Raw genomic sequence first — 26,064 nt, forward strand, 5'->3', positions numbered from 1 at the left:
ATCGAATGAAGTTCGATTACATCGAATAATTCATGATTTTCTTCACAAACTCTCTGGACAGATTGGTCCCAATTTCGATATCATCAAACTGTGTTTTCAATGTCATCAAAGTTTCAACTTCGAGGTCATCGAATGCAGTTTGATTACATCGAGTAATTCATGATTTTCCTATTGAGCTTGCTGGACATTTGGTGCCTATTTTTCGATGCCATCAAACCTACCTCGATGTCATCGAAATTTAAATTTCGATGACATAGAACGGAGTTCGATTGTGTCGAGAAATTCTCCAAACATGTGGTTTGGTTGCTGGACATATTTGGACACTTTTTCGATGTCATTGAAACTTAAGTTTCGATGTCATCGAATTAGTGTTCGATATCATTGTCAATTGCAGAAAACTTGTGAATTTTTCATATGCTCTTGCAACTTGGTTTTTTGTTTTTTATTTTTCCAAGATGTTTTCCTGATTGATTTTGGGACATATTTGAACATTTTTAAAGAGGATTATTACCTGAGGTGTTTTGGTCAAGGGATGTGAGGTTTAGTTTACCTTTAGAGATCATTGAACACATCCATTTTGTCGAGTCTTCAGCTTGTAGTCTTCACGTAGGTTTCACTGGACTCTATAACACAACTGTCATGTTAATTGACAAACAAGGGCACTTTTAATCTCCTCCTTTGTCAATTACATGAAAAAACACCTAGAGCAGCTAACTAAATCGTGTGTACAGTAATGGTACACAATTTTATAATGTAACATTACAAATTTTACAAATATAATAACAAGATATGTTGCTTGAGCTGTTGCTCCCCTTTATCATCCTAAATCACCATTACTTATCCTGAATCACCATTACTTATCCTGAATCACCATTACTTAAACATACAACATAGAAACATAATGGTGAGATATGGTTCTTTCCCTTTTTGTTAGTCATTGGCAAAGGGTCGGTCTGTATGAATGAATGTTTAGGTTACATAACTGAAGTTGGAGAATACTAGCATTGTGAAATCACAAATTTTGACGAATAAAATTTTAAAAATAAGCATTAAGTGAAAATCATAACAAAAATGCCACATGCATATACATCATCATCAAATATGCCCAATCATGGCAATAAAATCATCATCCAAAAAGTAAATGCCCCAACCACGGGCAATCATATCCAAAAAATATATTCCACCAATCTAACAATAACAATCTAATCATCGCACACACACAAGCAAGGGCAGCAAAAAGATATGTATGCCTTAGCTAGCATATCAACTTGTATAAGCGATGAATATAAGAAGAACTATGGTGCAAGAGCGGGATCATGGGGTGCAACATTGTCACAGCGACACGTCAGAAGATCTACAAGATGCTGAGTGGTGCGTTGTAGTTCGTCTAGCATCCGCTCCATGCCTAAGAGCCACCCCTCAGTCCAGCCCATCTGTTCTTCTAAGCTAAGCTGTCCTTGAAGAATCATCCCGATCCTATCCTGATGATGGTGATGGTGACAGGTATGTGTGGAGTCCGAGGTCGTCAGAATAGTAGTCGGGGGTGGCACATCCTTCTCAGTAGGAATGTCGGTCGGTGCGTTAGTGTCATCAACCTTAGTGTCATCATTATGTTGAGTTTCTCCTTCTGAACTGGCTGACTTCATCCTTTTGATGTTGAGTTTGTTAAACTTCTGATGACGTCGAGGATGGTCACTGGTAGGGGGAAGTCCACATTTCAGTCATAGTCGTCATATCAAGTGGGGGAATGGGAGGTATATAGCTGAGTCCCATGAACGACAACAACAATCTGATGGACAATAATGGATGGAAGATACAGCCTGGCACCACGTGCGATGGAATACAGGATAGTAACCATAAATGGAGTCATATCCACCCGGTTTGTACCCCCAGGGTACACATTTATAGTGAAGATGGCGTGAAGTACTCTGAAATTGAATTTCATATGTTTTGTTTTTGTAGCATTTCCTTTGTGCCATGGAATGTCCTGTCTATTGCACATATACTTGGTGACAGCCACGCAAACCGGTGAGGAATAAATATCGATGTTGGTCAAGCCAACAGAAAAACATGATATGCCAAGAAGATTTGCAACTAGGTCTAGAGTAATGATTGTGGTTGTGTCCCCAATTGTAATGGACAAAGATGAGGATCGGCAACAGGAGAGTGTTAATAAGTCGGAAACCGATATACCATCTATGTCCTTGTCGTGCCACCAAATTCCAATATTTTCTCCCATCCAACTGCAGTCAAGATGTTTTCAATCCCATAAGGGCAAATGCTCTTAAGGTCAACTTGGCGTTCCAATATGATTTTTCGCCCCCAATATTTTTCCATAAGGCTATCGCTAGGCGATGGTATTGTTGGGACGGGTATGTCCGGCTGAGAAGTCCCTCGAGCCGGTGTCCTCTGCTGGGAGGCTGGAGATGGTGGAGTTGAAGATTCTATAGGGGCTCTAGATCAAGGTCTTGTCATAGTACTCTTTTGTCTAAGAGGTCTGGATGATTCCCTTTACATAGGAGCCTTGCCTTTGTCCTTGGCCATCACGGGCTAGATGTGATCAGGAAGATTAAATAAGAACGTATAATCACAGATGATCCCAAAATACTATCATTTTCTTAAGAAGAGATCCAAACCCTAAAAAAAATTGGAGATGAAGATGTGATCTTGAATACTTGATCTTAGGAGAGAGAGAGAGATAAACATGTGATTTGCTGTGGGATTGTCTATGAAAGATCCACCGGAGGTAGGGAGGAAGGAGCAGCCGTTTGGAGAAGATTTGATGCAAAATGAAAATTTCTGTGGGCGCTCGATATTTATGTTGTCGGGTTTCTTCGATGTCATCAGTATTCAAAATTCAATGACATCGAATATGCGTTCGATATCACTGATCTTCCTCCGACGATTTATATCCTCTATGTACTTCAATGTCATCGAAGTGTTGTTCGATTTCATCGAAGGTAATTTTGATGTCATCGAATGTCTCAACGAAACCTGATGTAATAGCATTTTTTATACATTTCGATTCAAAAATGGAAATGTACAAAAATATATATACCTAGCACGCAAGATCTGTGCATATACCATTGCTCATGCAGGATTCGCAAAATTGCACACATATATACTCAAAAAGAATAATGAGGCCAAAAGAAATCCTTGATATAGCATTTTATCCACAAGAACCATTTAGATTAAGCATTCTTAATTAGATATTTGGAGATCACTGGATTCATTAATCAATGTAGGTTGGATTTTAACCATTGAGACTACTAGCTCCATAGCCATCTGAATATCTGACAAAGATAGTATATATCACAAATGGATATTATGGTCCAAAATTACAATTTCCTTTGGTAGCTTTGGGACTCACCACTTTTATCTCAATTTACTTACATTTTTAGTGCTTATAACAACATTTTTGCAGTTCAAAATTTTTCCTTGCTCACTTATTCTTGTGACTGACCCATTATCGAACATAAGAATTCATCATAGAAATGGGTCATGATCACTAAATGTTTTACTTAGAGCAATCACTACAAGTGCCCGTATAAATATTAGCATGAATCTTAGGGCAATTGTTTTTTATTTGATGCCACACATTTGGTAGCCACTTTCTTTTAGTATGATGTTCTTTTAAAGTAGTTATCTGGGGATGCTTTGAATTCTTGAGATGATTGATCCAAATATCCTTGTTTTAAAGAATTCCCTAATTTTTGTATCATTTTTTTGGTTGATTTGAATTTACTTTTTTAGCTCAACCTGGAAGTGAAGTGAGGTTGTCTGAGTGCAAGACATCAAATTTGTGGTACCCTATCTCTCTACATAAATGACAGGACGTGCCAACCAAAATTTTCTTACTTTAAGTAGTTGAATTGATCACCACAGGTGGTGTAGGGAAAGAGTTAGATTTATCGGTTTCATATCCTGGGCCACTTATATTTTTAGAGTTCCTACCTAGGCCTAAAACTCTTTCTAACTTTTCATTACTTTGAGTAAATTTATGACTAAGTTCTGTTGTGCAATCAGATTTTTCTACTTCTATTTTAGATTTTTGTTTTTGTTTTTTTTTTTTCAGTTTCTCAATTTCGGATTCTATAAGATCAATTTTCTTGATTAGTTTTTCAACAATAATTCTATAATCACCAGTTCCTCCTCCATACTTGATTCTCTCAAGATTATACTTACCTTTCTCTTCAAAGTCCTTGGGAATGACTGTAGTGGTGGACTCCATGAGTATTTTTAATGACTTCTGGTCTCTATCACTTTTTGACTCACTTTTTTCTGAGTTGAAGTCATCATTGTCATCCCATGTGGTTGCCATAGCCTTTCCGTTTAGTCTCTTAGTGGGACATTCCGTGGATATGTGACCATACTTCCTACAGTTGTAACATTGGGGTTCTTTGGACTTGTTGAAAGGTTTGCCTATTTGGCGCTTGTAGTCCGATGATTTCCCTTTGTTGTTGTATATTTTTCCAAAGTTCTTATTGAAGAATCTTTTGAATTGTTTGGCCAGGAGAGCCAATTACTCATTAACATTCCCATTCTCACTTTCTTCTTTCTCTATTGGTGTTATAGTTTTAGAGGCCTTAAGAACATTATTTTTGGATTTTGTTGGAGTTTTGAAGTATAATTCAAAGGTTTGCAGGGAACCCACTAGTTCTTTTACCTTCATTTCATCAATGTTTCTACATTCTTCAATGGAGGTGACTTTGGATTGAAAGTGTTCCGGTAGAGATCTCAAAATTTTTTTACAAACTTTTGGTACTGGTATAGCTTTCTCCATACCCCACATGGAGTTACATATGTCATTCAACTTTGTATAAAACTCTATAAATGTTTCATGCTCATCCATTCTTATGTTTTCAAACTGAGTGGTTGGGAGCTTTGACTTTGATCTTTTTACTACGCTTATTCCTTCATATGTGGTTTACAGTAAGTCCCAAGCTTCTTTAGAAGTTCCAGACATACCGATTTGTTTGAATTCTTCTTGTGAAACAACACAGTAAATAACATTCATTGCTCTAGCTTTCATGGATTCTTTTGTTTATTAAAATCAGTCCACATAGTTTTTGGTTTTGGTTTAGAAATAGTTGTGCCGTTATCGAGTACCACTTGTTCAATTGGTGGTACATATCTGTTCTTAACAATTTCCCACACATCGTGGTTTAAGAATCGTAAAAAGATGTTCATCCTAGCTTTCTAATAAGCATAGTTTGATCCATTAAAGAGAGGAGGTTGAGAGACCAACGGTCCCTCTCCTTTGGTCTTAATTCCAACTTTAGTTAGGATCTCCCTCTAGGTTGTTAAACCCTTTGAGAGGAATCGACTTTGATACCAATTGAAATTGCAGTTAGACCGCTACACTTGAAGTATGGATGTATGACCAAGCGTCATAGAGGGAGGTGAATAGGACTTTTAAAAATCTATAATCCTACTAAAAATAAATTCTACCAATTCAAGTCTAATTAAGCATGATTATCAATAAATCATTTATATTCATGTTCTAAGATAGTAAGATATCAAGGTGCTACATTTCATCAAACATATATTGTGCATAAGTAAACATTTCAGCAATCAATTCATATGAACAAGAATAATCAATCACAAACACAACACTATATAGTGGTTTGACTATGTGCTTACTTCACTCATGGCTGATGCACTCTCCCTTAGAGTGTGCTAGATTTTCACTATCAAATGGTTTTAAATCAAGTTAACCATTAACCTTCACAACCTACAAAAGGTTAGCTAAGGAGTCTATATAAGACAACCTTAGAAGCCTACACAAGACAAACATGTCCTATATAAGGACCAAACCAGGAGCCTACTCAAGGCAACCTATGCCTACACAAGGCAACAAATCCTATACAATGACTCAACGTATTCTCCCGTCGGAGGCCTATGAAGGTCTTAGTAAGCTTGTGAGATAATCTCTGAATCACAGTCCTACACAATGAAAGGTTTTCAGGATCTATGAACTCTAATGACTTTCTTGTAAGTAGGTGAGCCCTGTTTCTAGCACATGCTAAAGATGACCTTCCTTGTCGATGAAGTGTCTTCAGCTCCCTTGATCCACAATAGCTGTAGATACTCTGATAAAAGTTGCTGGTGTTGGGTAAAGGTATTCTACGTAATTTTCTCTATTAAATGTTGTTCTTTAAGTGAATGAGAGATTCCAAAATATTAATCATTCAAAGGATTCCAGCTTAACAATTTGTCATTAAAAGTGTTGCTAAAAGGATCCTTGAATGGTGGAGTTTATTCTTCAATCCAATCTATTGATTTAATAATGATTGCATTTAATAATGAAATGAATGATGAGCTCCCATGAAAAAATAGATTTAAGATAATAGGTAGATATTCTATAGCAATAACTCTCTTAAATATCTCTTTTTTTCTTAATATGGAACCTAAGAAGCAAACCTCTTTAAATAGACAATGAAGTTCAAACGGTAATAAAACGGGCACAAATCTATCAAGGTTCGATGTCATCGAAGTTTCCTTTGATGACTCGAACTGACTTCGATATCATCGAGATTTTCTACTAAAAGTACTTGAGGCTTGCTTGGAGAGTTTTGGGATTCAAAATTCAATGTCATCGAGCCTACCTCGATGTCATCAAAGTTTGAATTTCGATGACATCGAATAATTAATGATTTTCTTCACAAACTCTCAGGATAGAGTGGTCTTAATTTTAATATCATCGAACTATGTTTCAATGTCATCGAAGTTTGAACTTCAAGGTCATCGAATGTAATTCGATTACATCGAGTAATTTGTGATTTTCCTATTGACCTTGCTGGACATTTGGTGCCTATTTTTCGATGTCATCGAACCTACTTCGATGTCATCGAAATTTGAATTTCAATGACATCGAACGAAGTTCGATTGCATCGAGAAATTCTTCAGACATGTGGTTTGGTTGTTAGACATATTTGAACACTTTTTCAATGTTATCGAATCAGTGTTCGATGTCATCGTCAGTTGTAGAAAACTCGTGAAATTTTTATATGCTCTTGTAACTTGATTTTATGTTTTATAATCTTCTAAGGATGTTTTCCTAGTTGATTTTGGGACAGATTTGAACATTTTTAAAGGGGATTATTACCTGAGGTGTTTTGGTTATAGGATGTGAGGTTTAGTTTACCTTTGGAGATCATTGAATACATCTATTTTGTCAAGTCTTCAGCTTGTAGTCTTCACATGGGGCTCACTGAACTCTATGACACAACCGTCACGTTAATTGACAAACAAGGACACTTTCAACACCTCTCATACAATGGATCAATTTGGTTTTGCTCACATTAACAGTAATCAAGTAACTGTTAATTTTAGCTGTAATTCGAATATACGCTCATACGCTGAATTCAGTTCAAGTATCAAACAAATTTGTTCATTTAGAAGAGTTACGTAATTGTTCTCCATTGCCGACTATATGAATTTTCTTTTTGTTTTATTTGTACTAAAGAGAAAAAGTCAATTCATACCAAAGGCAGATGTGTGACCCATATTTAGAGAGCAAACCTCACTCCATAAGGATAGCCTCATTATCTTAAACAATGCTGTGTGAGTAGCTGAATAGACGACTTGTTTTACTAGATTTCAGTTATATATGGTCAATTTCCAACATATTTTCCTATCTTAGCATTTGGAACTGTAACTGTTCAGTTTAAATTGAGTTGCACATTCAATTGTGACATACCTATAATAATCATGTAACCGAGATTGAAATAACATCAACAATATGCATAAATCTACTTCACCCATCTAAGAGAAGTATTATTTTTGCGGTATATTTTGGAGATAAGCTAAATAAGAAACTTATATAAGCTCCACTAACGTGAACCGTACAAATTTTCTGCCAAAATCACTAAAGTTCACACAGGAAAGTTTGTCCATCTTTTTAGTCCGTTGATCTTTTTTCATTTGGTTGATTTTATGTTTTTTTTTTAATTATCTCAATGAAGTACATTTGGTTGAATTATGTGGGGGTAGACTGTGTTTTATGCAAAAAAAAAAAAAAAAAAAAAACCGATCCACCTGTTGGAGAGAAATATTATTTGCACAGTATAAGTTAGAGATAAGCTTAATCAAAACAAACTTTTTTCAATTGGTTTTTTTTTTTTTTTTATTTAAATTTTATCTCAATGAAATACACCTCATTGAATTACACCTATTTAACATTTATGATGAAAGATACGCATTATAATTGGCTTATCCATAAACTTACGGATGTCATCCATTCTCATTTTTCCATATGTTGAGGTTTACGTTGGTCATTGATCAGGCTGATATCTGGACCCACGCTTATGGTTAATGATGGAATCAAATGGGACGGAAAAGCTTTTATATACATTGGGAAGCGGATTCCGATGTGAGTAACCCATTATGCTTAGCATATTGAGTAAACTGTTTGAGGTCTACCAGGATTTATGTATTTTATCTGCTCCGTCCATCCATTTTACCAGATAATTATAAGGCTTTAGCCCAAAAATGAGGAATGTCCAATGATCAAATGGACCACACCATGGTAAACAGTTGAATTGAATGTCTACCGTTGAAAAGTTTTTGGAGCCAACAGAAGTTTTAGATCAAACTTTTATTTTTGTTTTCTCTTTTCCATAACGGTATGTTCTTATGAACATGTCGGATACAAATAAACATCATTGTGGGGCCTTGAAAGGTTTCAACGGTGGAATTTATTGCCCCTACCGTTTTCAACGGTTTGATCCACTTGATCTTTGGATATGCTTCAATTTTGGCCTCAACCCCTTAAGTTAGATGGAAAAATGGATGGACGGTGTGGATAGACCACATACATTCAAGGTGGACCCAACTGAGTATACCCAGAACGATAAGAGCGTAACGAGTAATTCAGTACGCAATCCGATTTCTATACGCGCTGAACGTACTCGGGTTTCGTATAAAATCAAACTCTTCACAGGAAATTCTATTTAAATACGCAGCATTTTACTCATATAAGACCTCTTCTTCTCCGCCATTTCTCTCTCCTTGCAAAAAAAGGGTTGAAAAAAAAAAGCAATGGAAGAAAAGCTCTCACCCGAATCCTCCTTTCTCAATCAAGAGGATCAGAACGGTTATCATCATCATGGGTGGCAAAAGGTCACCTATCCGAAGCGCCAGAAGAGAAAGACACCTTCAGATCCCAACGGCCCCACCACCACAACCCATCTCCCAACCGCAGGATCAAGCGCCTTCCGATCTCTCGAGCAGCAGGCCGATGAACGGATTCGCCTCCGTACCCTTGCGGAGTCTCAGAGGGCCCAGGCCGAGATCGTCTCCAAACCCAAACCCAAACCCCATGCTGCCACCTCCGACGACGACGACGGGGACAGCGACGAAGCAATCGATGGCCATGCGGAGAACGGGACCGATGTGAAGAAGCCTAAGCAGAAGAAGCCCAAGAAACCCAAGATCACCGTTGCAGATGCGGCCTCCAAGATCGATGCATCCGATCTCGCTGCCTACCTCATGGATATCTCTGTAGGTTCAGTTTTTTTTTTTTTTATTTCTTTGTTTAGGTTTCGCGATTTTCTCGGATGCATGCGGTGTAGATGGGAATCATAGGGTCATGTTGATGGAATGCATGCTTCCGTACACGTGGGGACCATGGTTTGTTGATTCAAGTCGTTGATTGGATGGCCTCATGGTGGATGGGATGGAGATCTCCAAGATTCAAAGATCGTAACCATTTGACTATTGGGCAGTCTTCCGTTAATTTATTGTGGGTCAGCGATCAAAGGATCACGAGATTTCATGACATTCGGCTAAAAAATGGAGATTTTTTAGGGATAGCCCATCCGTGATGGGGACCATCAGATCAATGGTTCCGACCACGCAACCATGCAAAGAACGATCATCGGTATTGCGTTTCTTTATCATCCTTCTTTTCCTTGGGTGCAGACTTCTTATGAAGCGAATCAAGACATTCAACTCAAGCGATTCGCAGATTATTTTGCCCGTGCTTTCTCCTCTGTCAGCGCATCGCAGTTTCCATGGGCAAAGATCCTCAAGGAATCACCTGTTGCAAAGACCATGGAAGTAAGCTCCTTCGTTTGAGGGTTTTCATTTTAATTTCATGGGAAGCTGAAGGTGGAGGAAAAACTGAGAATATCCTTGTCATTGTTCTAACAAGGATTTGTGAAAAAGCACAAACTTTGATTGCCTAACATATGCATGTCCATCTAGGGTTCCAATGGGCCGTATAGGGCCAGGTCTGGGTTGGAGAGTGACAGTTATCCGTATCCTACTGACGTGTGTGACCACCTGATAATTGGACCAGCATTTCACTGATTCGTAGGGTTGCCTAGATCTCACACATGGACTGTTAGATAGGGACCAAAATTGTCCACATTGAACTGGCATACTATTTAGACCATGGCAGATCCACTTGATGGGGCCCCCTGATGAACTTTTGCGATCTCACACATGTTGTTGGCAGGTGTGGTAGCAAGTGGATGGTTAAGAGGGACCAATTGACCACATCTAATCTACATGTGTGAAAATGTGATGGTTGTACCAACTTTTTTTTTTTTTAAAATTCCCAGGGTATCTAACTGATCAACTGTCCAGATCTACCACATGCCACATTGGCACGTGTGGTAGCAGATGGACTGTATGGTGGGAGAAATTCTCCTCTTCCAACCTACATGTGGGATCACTTGATGATTGGGCCAGTTGGTTGGGCCATGGAAGATTCATTGGGTGGCCCACCTGATGAATGGTCCAGATTCACACATGTTGCAATGGCACATGGTGGCACATTGGCACATGGTGTGGCATGCCTCGGATTTGGCAAATCCAAGCTTTTATGGATTGGTAAATAACAAGTATTTTAGAGGAAATTTAGACCAAATAACAAGTATTTGACAAATCCATATACTTCGAGAATACCCATTGAAATATAATCAATGGGTTTGATCTTTCCATGAATTTGACAAATCCTTGAGACTAAGCCAATATTCCCAAACAGCCCCCATGGTTGACCACATACATGACCCACCAAACTGTGGATCTCCTGTTTTCCTCACACGCTCATGTAAGATTAGAAGGGCTCAAAGGATTTTGGCCCCAGGTCCTTTGAACTGTTTCTCTTTTTTGTTGTTTCTTATAGAGATTGAATTGGTAACATGCATATTTCTAACTAATTTATAATGTTTTTATTTTATTTTATTTAGGAAGAATTTGCATTAATTCTGGTAATGCAATATTGTAAAACTAATAATCTCTTGTTAAATTTGAGAACACCAAGGTGGTTATTCATTGAAGAGAGGGTTTGAGAAATTGTTACCTTAAATTATCTTCTTAAATTAACCATAAAAAGGAGGAAAAAATGTTAATTTTCATCTCATTGTATTCCTTTCGGTAGTTTGATTTCATTGATTCTGTTTACATTTTTTTCAAAGTTACCTTTTTTTCATCTTTCATTATTAACAATCATTCTTGGATGCTCTTGGAAGTTGTCCTACACTTGCATCGATGACATGCCTTTGCATGTTTGGCTTACCCATCATGATGGTAGTTGGTCTCTTAGTACTTTGATTTATGGTGATGGGCCATAGTGATTGAAAAAAAAAGTATGTGGGACTTCCATGTTATTTTGGAGATGGGAGATGCTATTGTTGTTAGCCTTCCATGTTTTGCCTTTTGAATATTTTTGTTGATTCAAGGAGCATTGGTGAGTCCCTCACCTCATTGTTCAAATCACTTGATCAAATGATGGTAGATGTCGATTGACAAGTGTGGAGCCATATTGGAAGTGCTTCATTGAGTTGCACTGGGTGTGTGCAGTCTCAAATCCTTGCCTGATTTGTTGTTACTCAGTCTAATGATTTTAGGTCTTGGTATAATACGAGGTGATGCTAGATGGCTCACGAGGACATTCTAGCACCAAAAATCAGTTCTGAATTGATTTCCGGTGAGTTGTGGAGGTACAAGAGTGGATTCTAGTGAGATTTGGAGGTGCTGGACTGCTCTTTATATAGATCCGGTGCAAAAGCATGATTAAAATTGGTTTTCGGCAAGGTCTGACAATGCAAGGCTCCTTAAGTAGATTTGGTGCCATATTATGTCCCCCCTCTTGTGAGATCTGCTTCTAGGGATGGCTGCCGTTGGAGCAATCTCTTTTGAATGAGACATGTGCATTACTATTGCATATGCAGGATGGTGATGGGAGTTTTATCCAACTTTCACCATCTTACAGAGAGAAGAGACTCTGATTGACTTTCAAACCGGGAAAAAAGAAAGCAGAAAGGACATAGAGGGATTTGGATAAGAGAAGCTTTGATACCATGAAAAATGGGAGAAGAGGAAGATAGAAAGAGGAGGTGAGAAGGTTTAATTGTATTTGGCGACTGTAGGAGGGCCAACAATCCTGCAAGCTTTTCGAACTTGGTATTGGGTAGGTTTTTATGACAAGGGGGGTTCCACACAAGTGACTCTCCAACCATAGAATAACATTCCATCACACGAACAAATCTGTCAGGGGCAAGACTAGCAATCGCCGGAAACAGAACTTGAGGCGGCTAAGACCCGCACCAAACATCGACCCAAAGTTGAGTGCGATAACCGTTATCAACTTTAAAGGAGATGCCCGTGCTCACCACCTGATGCGTGGCCATAATCGCTTTCTAAGCTCTCGAGGTTCTGTACGTTCTGTACAACAAAGATGCATAATGAGCCTCCAAAATCTATATTCTTACGTGCAGAATCTCCAAATCCACTTGCCCAAGAGGGCTAAGTTCATGTTGGCTAAAGGTCTTAAGCTGGCTCCCCCTTCCTTCATAGGATTAGCCCAAGAGGTCTAAGTTCATGGTGGCTAAAGGTCTTAAGCCGGCTCTCCATTCCTTCATAGGTTTACACACCTCTTCCCATTTCAAAAGGTGAAACTTTCTGCCTTCCTTTGCCCTATTCCAAAGGAAGTTCCTTCTACGCTTCTCCAACTTTTCCAAGACAGATTTCGGGCATCTGAAAAAGGGATATGAAGTAAACTGGCATATTAGAGAAAGCACCCTTAATGAAACAGGGAATCTCTCCTGCAACAGGGAATCTGTTGTTTTTAAACCATACAGCTGCTTAACTTTGGTCTAGCCATTGCCTATCCCATGGGCATGGAAGAGATCATTTGTATCACGCTAATTGATGCCTTTTTGTCTTGAAATAATGTGCCATTGATTTGTTTCCAAAGACCTCATAGGATTGCAGTAGGGATCACCTCTGACTCCCATGCTAAAGAAAGCTACAAAATTTTTGACTCTACTTCCTGCATAACTAATTAAAAAAAATAGCTTGAGGATTCAATTCATATGGGCTGAATTCACTGCCCATAGATATCAAACTACTTTTAAACTGTACCCACATCTCAATGGGGCCCACAAACTAGTTCGACTGCATATCAGGCCCATCAGATTGTATATCATGCCCATCGGAACATGATTTGGGACCTGATGTTGATTCTGAACTTGATTGTTACTTGACTCTTCAATTGGTTAGGCTTTGGCGTCCATTTTTAGCCCTACAGGTATATACAGGATGGATTGATGGCCTGGATGCATAAAAAAGGTGTATGAATGGGCACACATGTTTTTCCCCTTCTCTATTCCTCTTCTCATGTCTTCTTTTGTAGAAGTTGACTGGGTTTGGGAGTACCAAATCTAAATATGTTTTGAAGGTGTTTACTTCAATGGTTTTGATCCAAGATTTGTTAAAGGGAAGTCTTTGTTTATGCTGCAGTCTAGAGTGAAGTGACACCATCCTACAGTGTCTAGTTGTATTCCAAGGAATCTGGCCATGCCATTCTTTTGTTTAGGACAGTTTTACAATGCTTATATGACAATTTTATAGTAAAATTCATCATCGTTTTCTATTTCTTTCCTTGTTTTCTTTTTTGAAATCCATAAGAGTGATCCGGAGTATAATTGCAGTCTGGATGTGGACTTGAGAGCATTCCTTCCGTGGTGCTATCTCAGTGTTTTCTAATAAAATTGCCATTACTTGAAAAAAAAGTAGAGCCAAGGCAAAGTATTTGAAATGCAACTTTAGTAGGAATAGGTATAGATGTATTTTTGGGCAACTAGAAGGCAACATTACAGTACTAGAGATTTACTGTTGTAGAGATGAGGATGTTGAGATGGATGTGTGGGAAGAGTGGAGAGGATAGAATACTAAGAATGAGGTTTAACCTAAGCAGCCTATGGAGTCTTGAGAAGAGAAATTAATGGAGTGTATCAATATGGTTCAATTATGTGCACAACACAGACTAGAGACAACTCTAGTAATGAGGGGGGCATTTATTAGGGTTGAAGTGCCTAAAAGGAAGATGATATGAAGATCTATAAGGGCTTGGATTGAAGCGGTGAAGAGGGATATGAAAGCTTGTTCACTTACCTAAGATCAATGTTTTGAAAAAAATGGGTATGTAATGTCACAAAGATTATTACTTAACTGCGTTGATCACTCTCATTACATGATATGGGGGTGAAATAATCCATTATGAAAAAATGGGCAGTATCGGTCGATTCTGGGTGATATCCTCAGTATTGGCATTATTACTTGATATGGCATGGGGCTGACATGCCGTTACACCACCGTTTTGAATTTTTTTTTTTTCAATTTTCTCTCTTTACACTTTTTATTATTATTTAAATTTCAACTATAAAGGAAGCTTTAAAACTAACTTCAACTATGAAGGAAGCTTTAAAACTAACTTTAAACTAGATCGAGGTCTATTTTGAGGATCAAAACACTAGGTTTGAATAGTATTCGATGAACATCGAAGAGGAATAGACCATTTTTGGTAATATCAGGAGCAAACAATAACTTTTCCCATTTTTCCATCTTTTCATAGTATTTATATGTAACACTCCTTAGTCCACCAAATTATGCTTGATTTGTGTTTGTCTAGGGCCTATTTGGTCGACTTCCAGCAGGTCGTGCTGACATTGTCCAACCAACATCATCATTCTTACCAAATAATTGCCCATTACATCATGAAATACATCTTAAGAAAACTATATTGGGGATCCTCTCAATTTTCTAAAAATTTCTAATATTTATGGTAACTTTTTTCATCCAAAAAGAATTATCACATCAGCCTATATGGCCTGTATTGTATTGGCTTGTATTGTGTCGGCCTGGAGCCCTGAACCATGTCGTCCAATGCGGCCAATGCAGCTTGTATTGTCTCGGCCAATAGGCTAGCCGATAAGGGGGATATACTCAAAAGTCAAAACCTTGCCTAAGATAAAGCCCTAGGGCCTATTTGAATTCGTGGAAAGCATAGGAAAGGAAATAATGTTTCTTGAAAAACCTTATTCCAAAAAATTGTGGTAAAGGAAACATCGTTTTTCCTCATTTATTTTTCAACAAGATTTTCCAAAAAAAAGAAGCATATATTTTTCAAAATTCTTGTTGGTAGAACAAAAATTTTCTGGAAAGATTTTGAGGCAGTCATTGGCATACGCCAGATTAGCACATGACACACATGAGATGCTTGAAGATGGACAATGCACATATCACATACGTGGCATGTGGGGGCTTGAAGTTGAATTGTCGCACACATGGCACATGCGGAGGTGCTTGAAACTATATGGTGGCACATGTTGCACAAGACGCATTGCACATTTTTCACATGTGAGCTCTTGAAGCTAGATGGTAGAACTTGTGCACATTGGTACCATTGGCACCATTGGGCATTGGCATGTGGCATATTGCAGTGATTGAAGATGGACGATGGCACATGTGGCATATTGGAGTGATTTAAGATGGACGATGGCACATGTTGCACATTGTTGCATGTCGGGTGCTTTGCATGTGTGTGGCGCAAGAGAAGATGAATGGTGGTTCATGTGGCGCATTAGTATGTGGGGTGCAAGAGAATATGGATGGTGCACGTGGCATATTAGCACAAGTGGATGATTTGAACATTTGGGGTGCAAGAGAAGATAGATGGTGGCACATGTGAGCATGATGAAAGATGGGCAATGGCTCATCTAGCACATGTGACACATGTGAAGTGATTGAAGACGGATTTTGGCACATTGGGTTTAACCTTCGAGAAACCCCGTTTCCTTCCATTCGGGGAAAATCATTTTCTTAAAGGTGGAGGTGGGAAAATAAATCTGTTTATTTATTTTTCGAGAAAGTAAGTGGGAATGATGTTTCCTAGAAATTCCACATAGAAATGCTTGACAAATAATAGAATTTAGTTTCATGAGAAACAATGTTTCCTATCCGTTACATGAATCCAAATAAGCCATTATATATATATGGCAAATGGTACTATAAGGTCAACCTCATGGGAACTTCCCATGAGGTCGAGCTGTGTGGGCCCCACTGTGATGTGTGTCAAAACATCAACATTGTGCATTTGATTGGTCCCCTTTAGGTTATGAGATATCCCAAAAATCAGCCGTATATGGAACTCAGGTGGGCCATACCATCTAAAACCATGTGAAGACATGCCTAAAACATATAAAAGCACTTGGCGCGGCCCAGTTGAGTTTTGGATGCAGCTGAAAGTTGGTCTGACCCCTCATCCAAGTGGGACACAATTAATGGGCTGAATTTGTGAACCGCATCGTGGTGGGCCCAATAAATGATTATGAATGTTTTAATGGGAGGGTAACCCCTCTCAACTGTTGTATGTGGTGTGGCCCACCCAAGTCATGGATTGACTTGATTTTTAAGCCCGTGGCCAACCATGGAATGGTGTATTTGACTGATGGGGTTGATGTGCGACACACACCTCATGGGAACTTCCCATGAGGTCGAGCTATGTGGGCCCCATTGTGATGTGTGTCGAACATCTTACCCCATTAGTTAGATGCACCATTCCATGGTTGGCCACAGGCTTGAAAATTAAATCAATCCATGGCTTCGGTGGGCCACACAACATACAACAGTTGAGAGGGGTTACCCTCCCATTAAAACATTCATAATCATTTATTGGGCCCACCGAGATGTGGTTCACAAATTCAGCCCATCTATTATGGGTCCCCTTTAGACCAAGTTTCAATAGCATAAAAAACTCTTGTGAGCCTCACCAAGTGCTTTTATATGTTGTAGGCATGTCTTCACATGGTTTTAGATGGGTATGGCCCACCTGAATTCCATGTACGATTGATTTTTGGGATATCCCATGACCTAAAGGGGACCCATCAAATGCACGGTGTTGATGTTCGAAACACATTACGATGGGGTCTAAACAACTCGACCTCATGGGAAGTTCCTATGAGGTTGTCCTCACAGTACCATTTCCCACACACACACATATACATACATATATATATATATATATAGAGAGAGAGAGAGAGAGAGAGAGAGAGAGAGAGAGAGAGAGAGAGAGAGAGAGAGAGTCCCCTACGAACCGTAGCGTAGACTCCTTCTCACTTGTCTCGTAGATTGTCCAAAAGAGAGCCTTACCGACTCTTTCACCACATGACTCAATTGTCTCTCTCCTAATCCCCTACACTCCCTTTTTACTACTCCACGCGGCTCTCTCATTCATCTCTCTCTCTCTCTCATATTTTCATGAGCTTGAATAATGTATAATTTGTGGGCCCACCACAGTTTATGTAAAATCCACACCGTCCATTAGGTTATATCCATGTCCGTGCAACTTTACCAATATTTTGGATGTGAAATAAACATTACTGTGGGCTCTAGGAAGTTTTTAATTATAAGCATTAAATCACCACCCTTACCTGTGGCATAGTCCGCCTAGATTTGGATCCAGTTCATTTTTTCAGAAAATGCCCTAAAAAGAGCCAACAAAATGTAATGATGGAGTTGATATATAACAAATAACATTAAGTTGGGCCCCACGGTAATTGCCTGACCTAACTGATGGAAAAATGGATGGACGGGGTGGATATCTCACAAACATTACGGTGTGCCCGCCTGGTTTTATAGGAAGTTACTGGGAGCGAATTAGCTCTTACCCTTACCGTAACCATATGGGCAGACCTTGATGTATTTGTTGTATATCCATGCCGTCCATATGTTTTCCTATCTTATTTTAGTTTGCGATCCCAAATCTTAAGAAGATCCAAATCTTAGGTGGACCATACCACTAGAAACCGTGATAAATAACCATTAAAAACGTTTTATAGGTCACTAAGTTTTGGATGAAGCTGATCTTTGTATTTTCCCTTTATCCATATCTTATTGACATTATCAACAAGTTGATGGAAAATAAATGTTAATAAAACCTTAATATGCACCCTTTGGAATTTTTAATGGTGAGGCACTCAATCACCAATATTTCTTGTGGTGTGGTCCACTTGAGATTTGGATCTGCTTAGGTTTTGGGGCCCATCTTAAAATGGGCCGGAGAAACGGGTGCACGGTGTGGATATACAAAAAATTATCAAGGTGGGCCCACAATAAGTGTAACACCTAATTTGCAGCAGGAATTTCTTGCCAAAGGGTTTCGTAGGAGATTTACTTGGAAGCGGATTGCGTGGTTTCCCACATCACCGACTTTGGTAGTGTGTTGCCGTCATCAAGTTCTGTGGCCCCACCATGATGTATGTTTTATATCCAAACCATTCATTCATTTGGCGAGATCAAATTAGGCCATGAGCCCAAAAATGTGGCTGATCCAAGGCTCAAAGTGGACCATAACACAGAAAGCAATGGGGATAATGACGACTATTGTTGAAGCCTTCTTAGTGCCCACCTCAATGTCTATTTTCAATCCAACTTGATCAAAAGGTCACACAAACATATTTAAGGGAGAAAACAAATATCAGCTTATCTAAAACTTTCATGGCCCCAAGAAGATTTCAGTGGTAGTAATTCAATCTAGACTACTTTCTGTGGTGTGGGCCACTTGATCTTTGGATCTGCCTCATTTTTTTGGCCCATGTCCGAAAATGATCTCGTAAAATGGATGAATTGTGCGGATATAGCACATGGTAGGGCCTACATAACTTGTTGACGTGCACACCAAGCAATCATCTTCCGGTGTTGTCGTGGGTTTTCAAAACACTAGACCAATGGATCCCCACATGCGCTGTTGAAACGCTCGGTTGGGTCATGCCATTACTATGGGGCCCACCTTAATGTATTTGTTATATATTCACTCCGTCTGTTTTGTCAGCTTTTTTTAGGGCATTTTTTGAACAATGAACCAGATCCAAATCTAGGTAGACCACACCACAGGTAATGGTGGTGATTTAATGCTCATAATTAAAAACTTCCTAGAGTCCACTGTAATGTTTATTTCCAATCCAAACTGTTGGTAAAGTCGCACAGACATGGATAGAACCTGATGGATGGTGTGGATTTTACATATACTATGTGGTGGGCCCACAAATTATACATTATTCAAGCTTATGAAAATAAAAAAGAGAGAGCCGAATGAGAGAGCCGCATGGAGTAGTAAAATGGAGTATAAGGGATTAGGAGAGAGAAAGTCGAGTCGTGCAGTGAAAGAGTCTATGAGGCTCTCTTTCGGACAATCCAAGAGACAAGCAACGAGTCTTTGAAGGCTAAAAAGTTACGTTTGAGATTTGGTGAACATATAGTTCTCTTGTGGTACGGTTCATAGTTTTGCATCTCTCTCTCTCTCTCTATATGTTTGTGCGTGCATGTGTGTGTGTGTGTGTGTGTGTGTGTGTGTACACACACACATAGAATGAAGGAATCTTTATTAAATACTGAAAAGAAAATACAAGCTAGAGCCAACAGTAGCAGAATTTCATCGGTATCACAATGCCACAAGACCGACGTCCCACAAGCCCATTCAATACTGACGTCCCACAAGCCCATTCAATAACTTTCTCCCACACCATGCGACTACATCTTCCTTTTTTGCTACAACATTACGAAAGGTACGGTGATCGCATGATTTCCAAATTGACCAAAGGTCTCCAAGCCATAAAAGACAACACTGCACCTTCTTTTCCTTTCCCAGTTGGACACCCTCCCATCCTTTGAAGAACATTGCAATAGAGCCCAACATGGACCAATGAACCTTGAAGGACTTGCGCACCTTGCTCCAAATAGGAAACTCACAAAACATGAACAAATGGCTCAGAAACTTTGCTTCCTAAAGGCAAAGAGGGTATCCATTAATGATCATCGGCCCATAGTTCCTAAGGTGATCAATTATTAAGAGCTTATCCTTATCAATGAGCCACTAAAAGGCCATAACCCATTGGGGACACTAATAGGACCTTACTTTTGCCATTGGGGACTTCACCTAGCAATTGCTTGCCCCCATCCCCCCCACCCCAAACACTTATAGGAAGACTCTACCTGAAAGGATGCATTATTCCACTTTTTCCATCTCCACTTGTCTCTTTCATGTAGGTTTAGATGTTGCTCATGAAGAAGTTGAAGCAGATTGATTAACTTCTTGATTTTTGATCCAACATATTTCTCCATAGCTAAATATCCCATGCCATTGAAGTGCCATTCCTAGAGACTTGATCTTGCACTAGTGCTTATCTCTAGCTAACCTCTGTGGCGGGGGAAATGCTAGTTTAAGGGGTCGATCTCCATACCAAAAATCTTATTCTTGAGCCATCTCCGAGAACATATTCAACAATTTGAATGAGCTCTTCCTTAATTTTGAAAATATCCTTCTAGACTCTAGACCAGTGTTCGAGTTGTCGATATCGCTACAAGTTTCGCTGGCCAGAGATAAAGATATAATATCGTTATCGCCGATAATATCGCCGATAACTGGAAATGCAGGGAAAAAGGGGGAAACATGGAGAAAATGGTGGAATTTTTCAGTGAAACTTCATGACATGTCTAAATACACATATTTACATATTTAGAAATGAAAAAATTACAAAAAGAATGCATTAAATAAGAAGTTTCCATTTAATGGGGGCCAAAAGGCACGCGTTGTCGTAAGAAATCACTCAAATAATAACCAAAATGAGGTTATATAATACAAATGGAAGCTTATAATAATTAAGACATGCAAAAGTAAATGCATTTAAAAAAAATACACATTTATGGCCACATTTCATCCCTACATAGAATGACAAGGTGACTCGTAATCATTGTTCAGATCTTATGGCCGTTGAGAGTAGTACTGTGGCCCACTATGAATGTGCGCGGGTTATCCATGCTGGCCATCCATTTTTTCAGCTCATTTTAATAGTTGTTTCGAAATTTGAAGCATGTCTAAAGCTCAAGTGGACCACACCACATGAAACATTGGTAATAATGATTTTCAGAGTTGAAACCTTGGTAGGGCCTACAGTGATGTTTATTTGTCATCTAACCTGTCCATAAGGTCACAAAGACATGGATGAAGGAAAAACACAAATAATATATTGATCCAGATTTTCTTAGGCCTCATGGAATTTTAGATGTTATAATTTCAATTCACACTGTTTCCGTGGTGAGGTCCACTTGAGATTTGGATATAATTAGTTTTTGGGCTAAAGCCCTCAAATTATTTGTTAAAATGGATGGACGGAGTGGATAAAATATGTAAATCATAGTGGACCCACATAATTTACTCAGTACGCAAACACATATGTACTCGAGTCAGTAGGGACGCGGCTCAGGTACGATAGGTTGAGCGGCAAAACTTGCCACCGTAGTGACGTGTAGCTGTTATCTGGCCCACCATGGTTTATGTTTCGTATCCACACCGTCCAACCATTGGAAGATATCATTTTAACGTAATAGATAAAGAATGAGTCAGATCCAAATCTCCAATGAACCATACCACATGAAAACAATAATGATTGGATATCCACCGTTAAAATCGTCCTATGGCCCACTGTACTATTTATTTGATATTCAATCTGTATGATTACGTCATACAGACCTAAATGGGGGCAAAAATCAAATATTAGCTTGATCCAATACTTTTATAGGTCCCAAAAGGTTTTTAATGATCTACATTATTCCTGTAATGTGGTCCACTTGAGATTGGGATATACCTCATTTTTGATCTCATACTCTAAAATTGTCTCGAAAAATAGATGGATGGTAATGATACAATACATACATCATGGTGGGGCCTACAGAACGTTATGGTGGCCCAACGAATTGTTTAATGGTGAAAATCATTATCTCCGCTGCTATTTGTGGTGTGGTCCACATGATCTTTGGATATGATTCATTTTCTGGATAATGCCCTAAAATAATCTCTAAAAATAGATGAACGGTGTAGATATAATAAATACATCACTGTGGGGCCCACGTAACTTTAATCTCCTTTGAACCGTTCGTACAACTCGGAGCTCGAGGAGCGTTAGTGCTCGTCTGCGCACGCCACGTACCTACAGCAGCTATACAGCTACTGTGTGTACATCACCCATTCCACTTCCCTTTTTTTGATAAACCGACCCCCGACCATGGCGATTTTAAAGCTCCCAAAAATCTCTCCCCAAATTTCGATTTTTTTTTTCAAATCCCAAATCAAATCCCCGTAAGCCTAGGTAGAATCCAGTTTCCTTTCAAAGCTATTCCATTCGAAGGAAAAAGGGGATTTTAGGTTTTTCGTTCTTCTGAAAGATCCGGCGCTGTTGACCATGATTGGACAACCAAATTCAGCCGAAGGCCACTCCTTAGGTAGATCTTGAGTAAAAAGGTAAGAGAGCTTCTTCTTCTTCTTCTTTTTCTATATTTTTTTCCGAATAAGAGGGTCGTCGCCGAAAACACGGCATTTGTTTTGCCTATTTTATCGAAATCTATAGGGGAGTTGGCTGATTTGGCCAGTGATCCGAAAATATCGCCGATAATATCGAAAATATCGGCGACATTTAGAAGAGAAACGAAATATTGGGGTTTCGGTATCGCAGGTCTGGCGACACCGATAATATCGGCGATATTATCGATTTCTCGCCGATAACTCAAACACTGCTCTAGACACCTTATATTGAGAGCCGCATTTACAGGAGATGATGTGGCACCAAAGGTGATTTGGTTCCACACTTAATCTCTATAGCCTCCTCCTTGAGAGCACCAAATTGATCCCTTCATTGATTTTAATGTCTATTCCCCTGCAACTGATTTCAGACATCCTTCCATCCTTCCATTCTAGTTGATGAAATTTATGAATGCCTATTCCCCTTCTTTGTCCCTTTCTTTTGATTGTCTTTGAATTCTTTTGATTCTCTTTGAATTCTTTCGATTCTCTTCAATAGTGACGGTAGGCATTGGAAAAGGGACATAATAAAGGAGCATGTTGGCGAGGGACATTTGATTAGAGTGATCCTACCCCCAATGGATGGATTTCTCCCCTTCCACATGGAGAGCTTTTTTTTTTGAATCTTTCTATCATGGGGTCCCATAATTGTCTCAGCTAGTTTACCAACATAGAGGGAGGCCAATGTAAGTAGACGATAGAATTCTGGTTCTCCATTTGAAGGATGCAACAGGCGAATCAACCTCCTCCTCCCCCAAATGGATACCTATGATCTTGCTCTTTTCGAGATTGAGTTTAGGCCTTGTACCGCTTCAAAACATTTTAGGACCATTCTTAGATTTTTAACTTGCTCTACATTTGCATCACAAAATATAATCGCATCATCTGCAAAGTGGATATGAGATGCCTGGAAATCTACATTTTTTAACTCTAAAGCCCTCAATAAAAGTTCATTGATCTAGCCTATCTATCATCCCACTTAATGCTTCCACAATTGCCACATAGAGGAAAGGGCAAAGTGGATCCCCTTGTTGAAGCCCCATACAGTCCCTAAAGAAGCCCATGGGGTGCTATTGATAAGAACTGAGTAATGAGTGGACTTCGTGCATTACATCTTCCATAAGCTCCATTGTTCACCAAACACCATTCTTCTTAGCAAGTAATCCAGGAACTTCCAATCCACATGGTTGTGTAAGCCTTTTCAATGGTCAATTTGCTTATGATTCCTAGTTTGCATGCTTCGTATCTTGAATCAAGGATTCATAGGCACCTTCAAGGATCTGCATCCTCTAGATAAATGTGGCTTGAGACTTTGATATCACCTTCTTGAGCAAAGCTCTGAACCATCTACCCAACACCTTCCACTCAAGGTGTTCCGTATCCATTACGATACGCCTGTAAAGGCCGATACGTATAGGTAACGGCCATGACCGTTACGCAATACGGGGTGAAAAGGGGCAGTTAGATTTTTTAGACCGTATTAGCTGTTACGGTGGCTGTAAAGGCCATTATGGGGCATTACGAGTAACGGTAGAAAAACGATCACTTTTTTTTTTTCATATTCAAATTCATTTTTCTCCTCTTTTTTACTTTTCTCATTCCAAAACTCTCCTATATCATTTTACAACAGATTTCGACCACCCTTACTATAGCTTTTAAGATTAAGTTTATAAATTGAAGTGATTTGAGTGAATAGAATCTTTAAGGGCCTTTTTTTTAAAAAAAAATTGAAAAAGCAGTATTTATGCCTTTTTTTGATTTCTAGTTCTAATGCTGGATTGTGATGTGTAAACATTAGAGACGTAATCACATTAAATAATTCACTAGACAGCCCGATACAACACTCTCACCAAAGAGTGGACTGTTACACTACCATAAACAGGTTCAAAACAAAAAATGAATACATATTTTCAACCGTTACGGGGGTCGTAACGATCGTTACCCCCCTGTATCGGCCATTATGGCCGATACCTGTATCAGCAATGGTGGTGAGTGGTGACTGTTACGGCGACCGTTACTGATACAGAATACCTTGCTTCCACTAGAATTTTATAAGGATTCCCAGGCAAGGTGATGAGCTTGGAGTCTTTTAGATCTCCAACTCCCATTTTTTCAGTGATAAGGGCTATGAGAGATCCACCCACCTCTTTAGTAATGTTGGCTACTAAATGACATTTGAATATGAAATCCAACACATCTGATATGACCTAAAAAGAGAATGAAAGCTATAGGGTATCCATTAGGGCCTCAAGCTTTGTCATCGCCTAGCTCTTTGATAGCCGCTAGCACCCCATCCTCCTCAATAGTCCTTTATGACCATGTTGCCTCGTGCGTCATCCTATCAAAGGGGAAATTGTCGAGCTGCGGCCTACTCCAAGTGTCACCACAAAGGGAAGTCAACAATTACTTTACAAACGGGTTCATGTTTTTCAATTCCATGACCATTCACAACAAGGCGCCGGATCTTGTTGCATATTCTATTCACGTTAGCTATGACGTGAAAGAATTTCATATTCTTATCACCCTCTTTCATTGACTCTACTCTCAACTGTTGGCACCATTTAATTTTTTCTTCTCTCACCTTTTTCTCAAAGTCTAGCTTAAGCCCGATTCGTAAGTTCCTCTCTTCTTTTGAGAGCACTGCTATTTCCTCCTTGTCCAAAGACTGAATCTCATCAAGAATGGAGGCTTTCACCCCCTCAATCTCTTCAAAATGATCTTTGCATTGTTGCTTAATGCAACATTTGAGCAATCTGAGCTTGGTCATTAGTCTTTTATTTGCACTACCGATGACTTGTAACAATACCCACCATTCCTTCACTTTTTGAACGTACTCTTCTTCAATTCACATCAACTTGAACCAAATTGGGGCTGAACCCCATGATTCCGCATACGAATCGAGCAATGTGAGGCAATTATTTGAGTTAAGCCTAGCTAGCCCTCTTTGGGAGGCATCTGGATGGAGCTCCTCCCACTTCCGAGACAGAATCCGTCAATACTCGGCATAACATGGTCATTCTGGTTATTGCCCACGTGAATTTAACCCCCCCTCCCACAAGAAGATCAATTAGCTCATTCTTGTCCGCCCAATCTGAGACAACCGACATACTTCCTTTCTTCTCGTAAGAAATCTTATCTTGTCAAAATCTCTACTTACACATCATGACTTATCCCACATCTGATGAAAACTATTAATCTCTTGCCAAAGAAAGTGGATTGTCGGATCATTTGTGCCATAAACCATTGTAATCAACTTTCCCCTCCCCCTCAATTATCCAATTGAACGGACACCGAAAAGACTCCCAACTAATTGGTCCACTTTCGCCTAGGATTTGGATTGCAAATAGTAGTTATACCTTCAAGCAAACCAATTGCATTGATAGCCACCCAATCACTCCTCACCTAGCTCTAACAACATT

The 26,064-nt window shown here is 39.2% G+C and overlaps 1 protein-coding gene across 1 annotated transcript in view; it reads left to right on the top strand.

The window, feature by feature from the left end:
* Positions 1-8,964: 8,964 nt before the first annotated feature.
* The window catches only part of LOC131227556 (uncharacterized), a 50,610-nt gene continuing 33,510 nt past the window's right edge, over positions 8,965-26,064 (top strand). Inside the window, exons 1-2 of the mRNA XM_058223357.1 lie at positions 8,965-9,504; positions 9,925-10,062. Of these exons, the coding sequence (XP_058079340.1) occupies positions 9,043-9,504; positions 9,925-10,062 (600 nt within the window). The 5' untranslated portion in view covers positions 8,965-9,042. The remainder of the gene's footprint in view (positions 9,505-9,924; positions 10,063-26,064) is intronic.

Source organism: Magnolia sinica, chromosome 15 (assembly GCF_029962835.1).
Source record: "Magnolia sinica isolate HGM2019 chromosome 15, MsV1, whole genome shotgun sequence".
NCBI classification, from domain to species: Eukaryota; Viridiplantae; Streptophyta; class Magnoliopsida; order Magnoliales; family Magnoliaceae; genus Magnolia; species Magnolia sinica.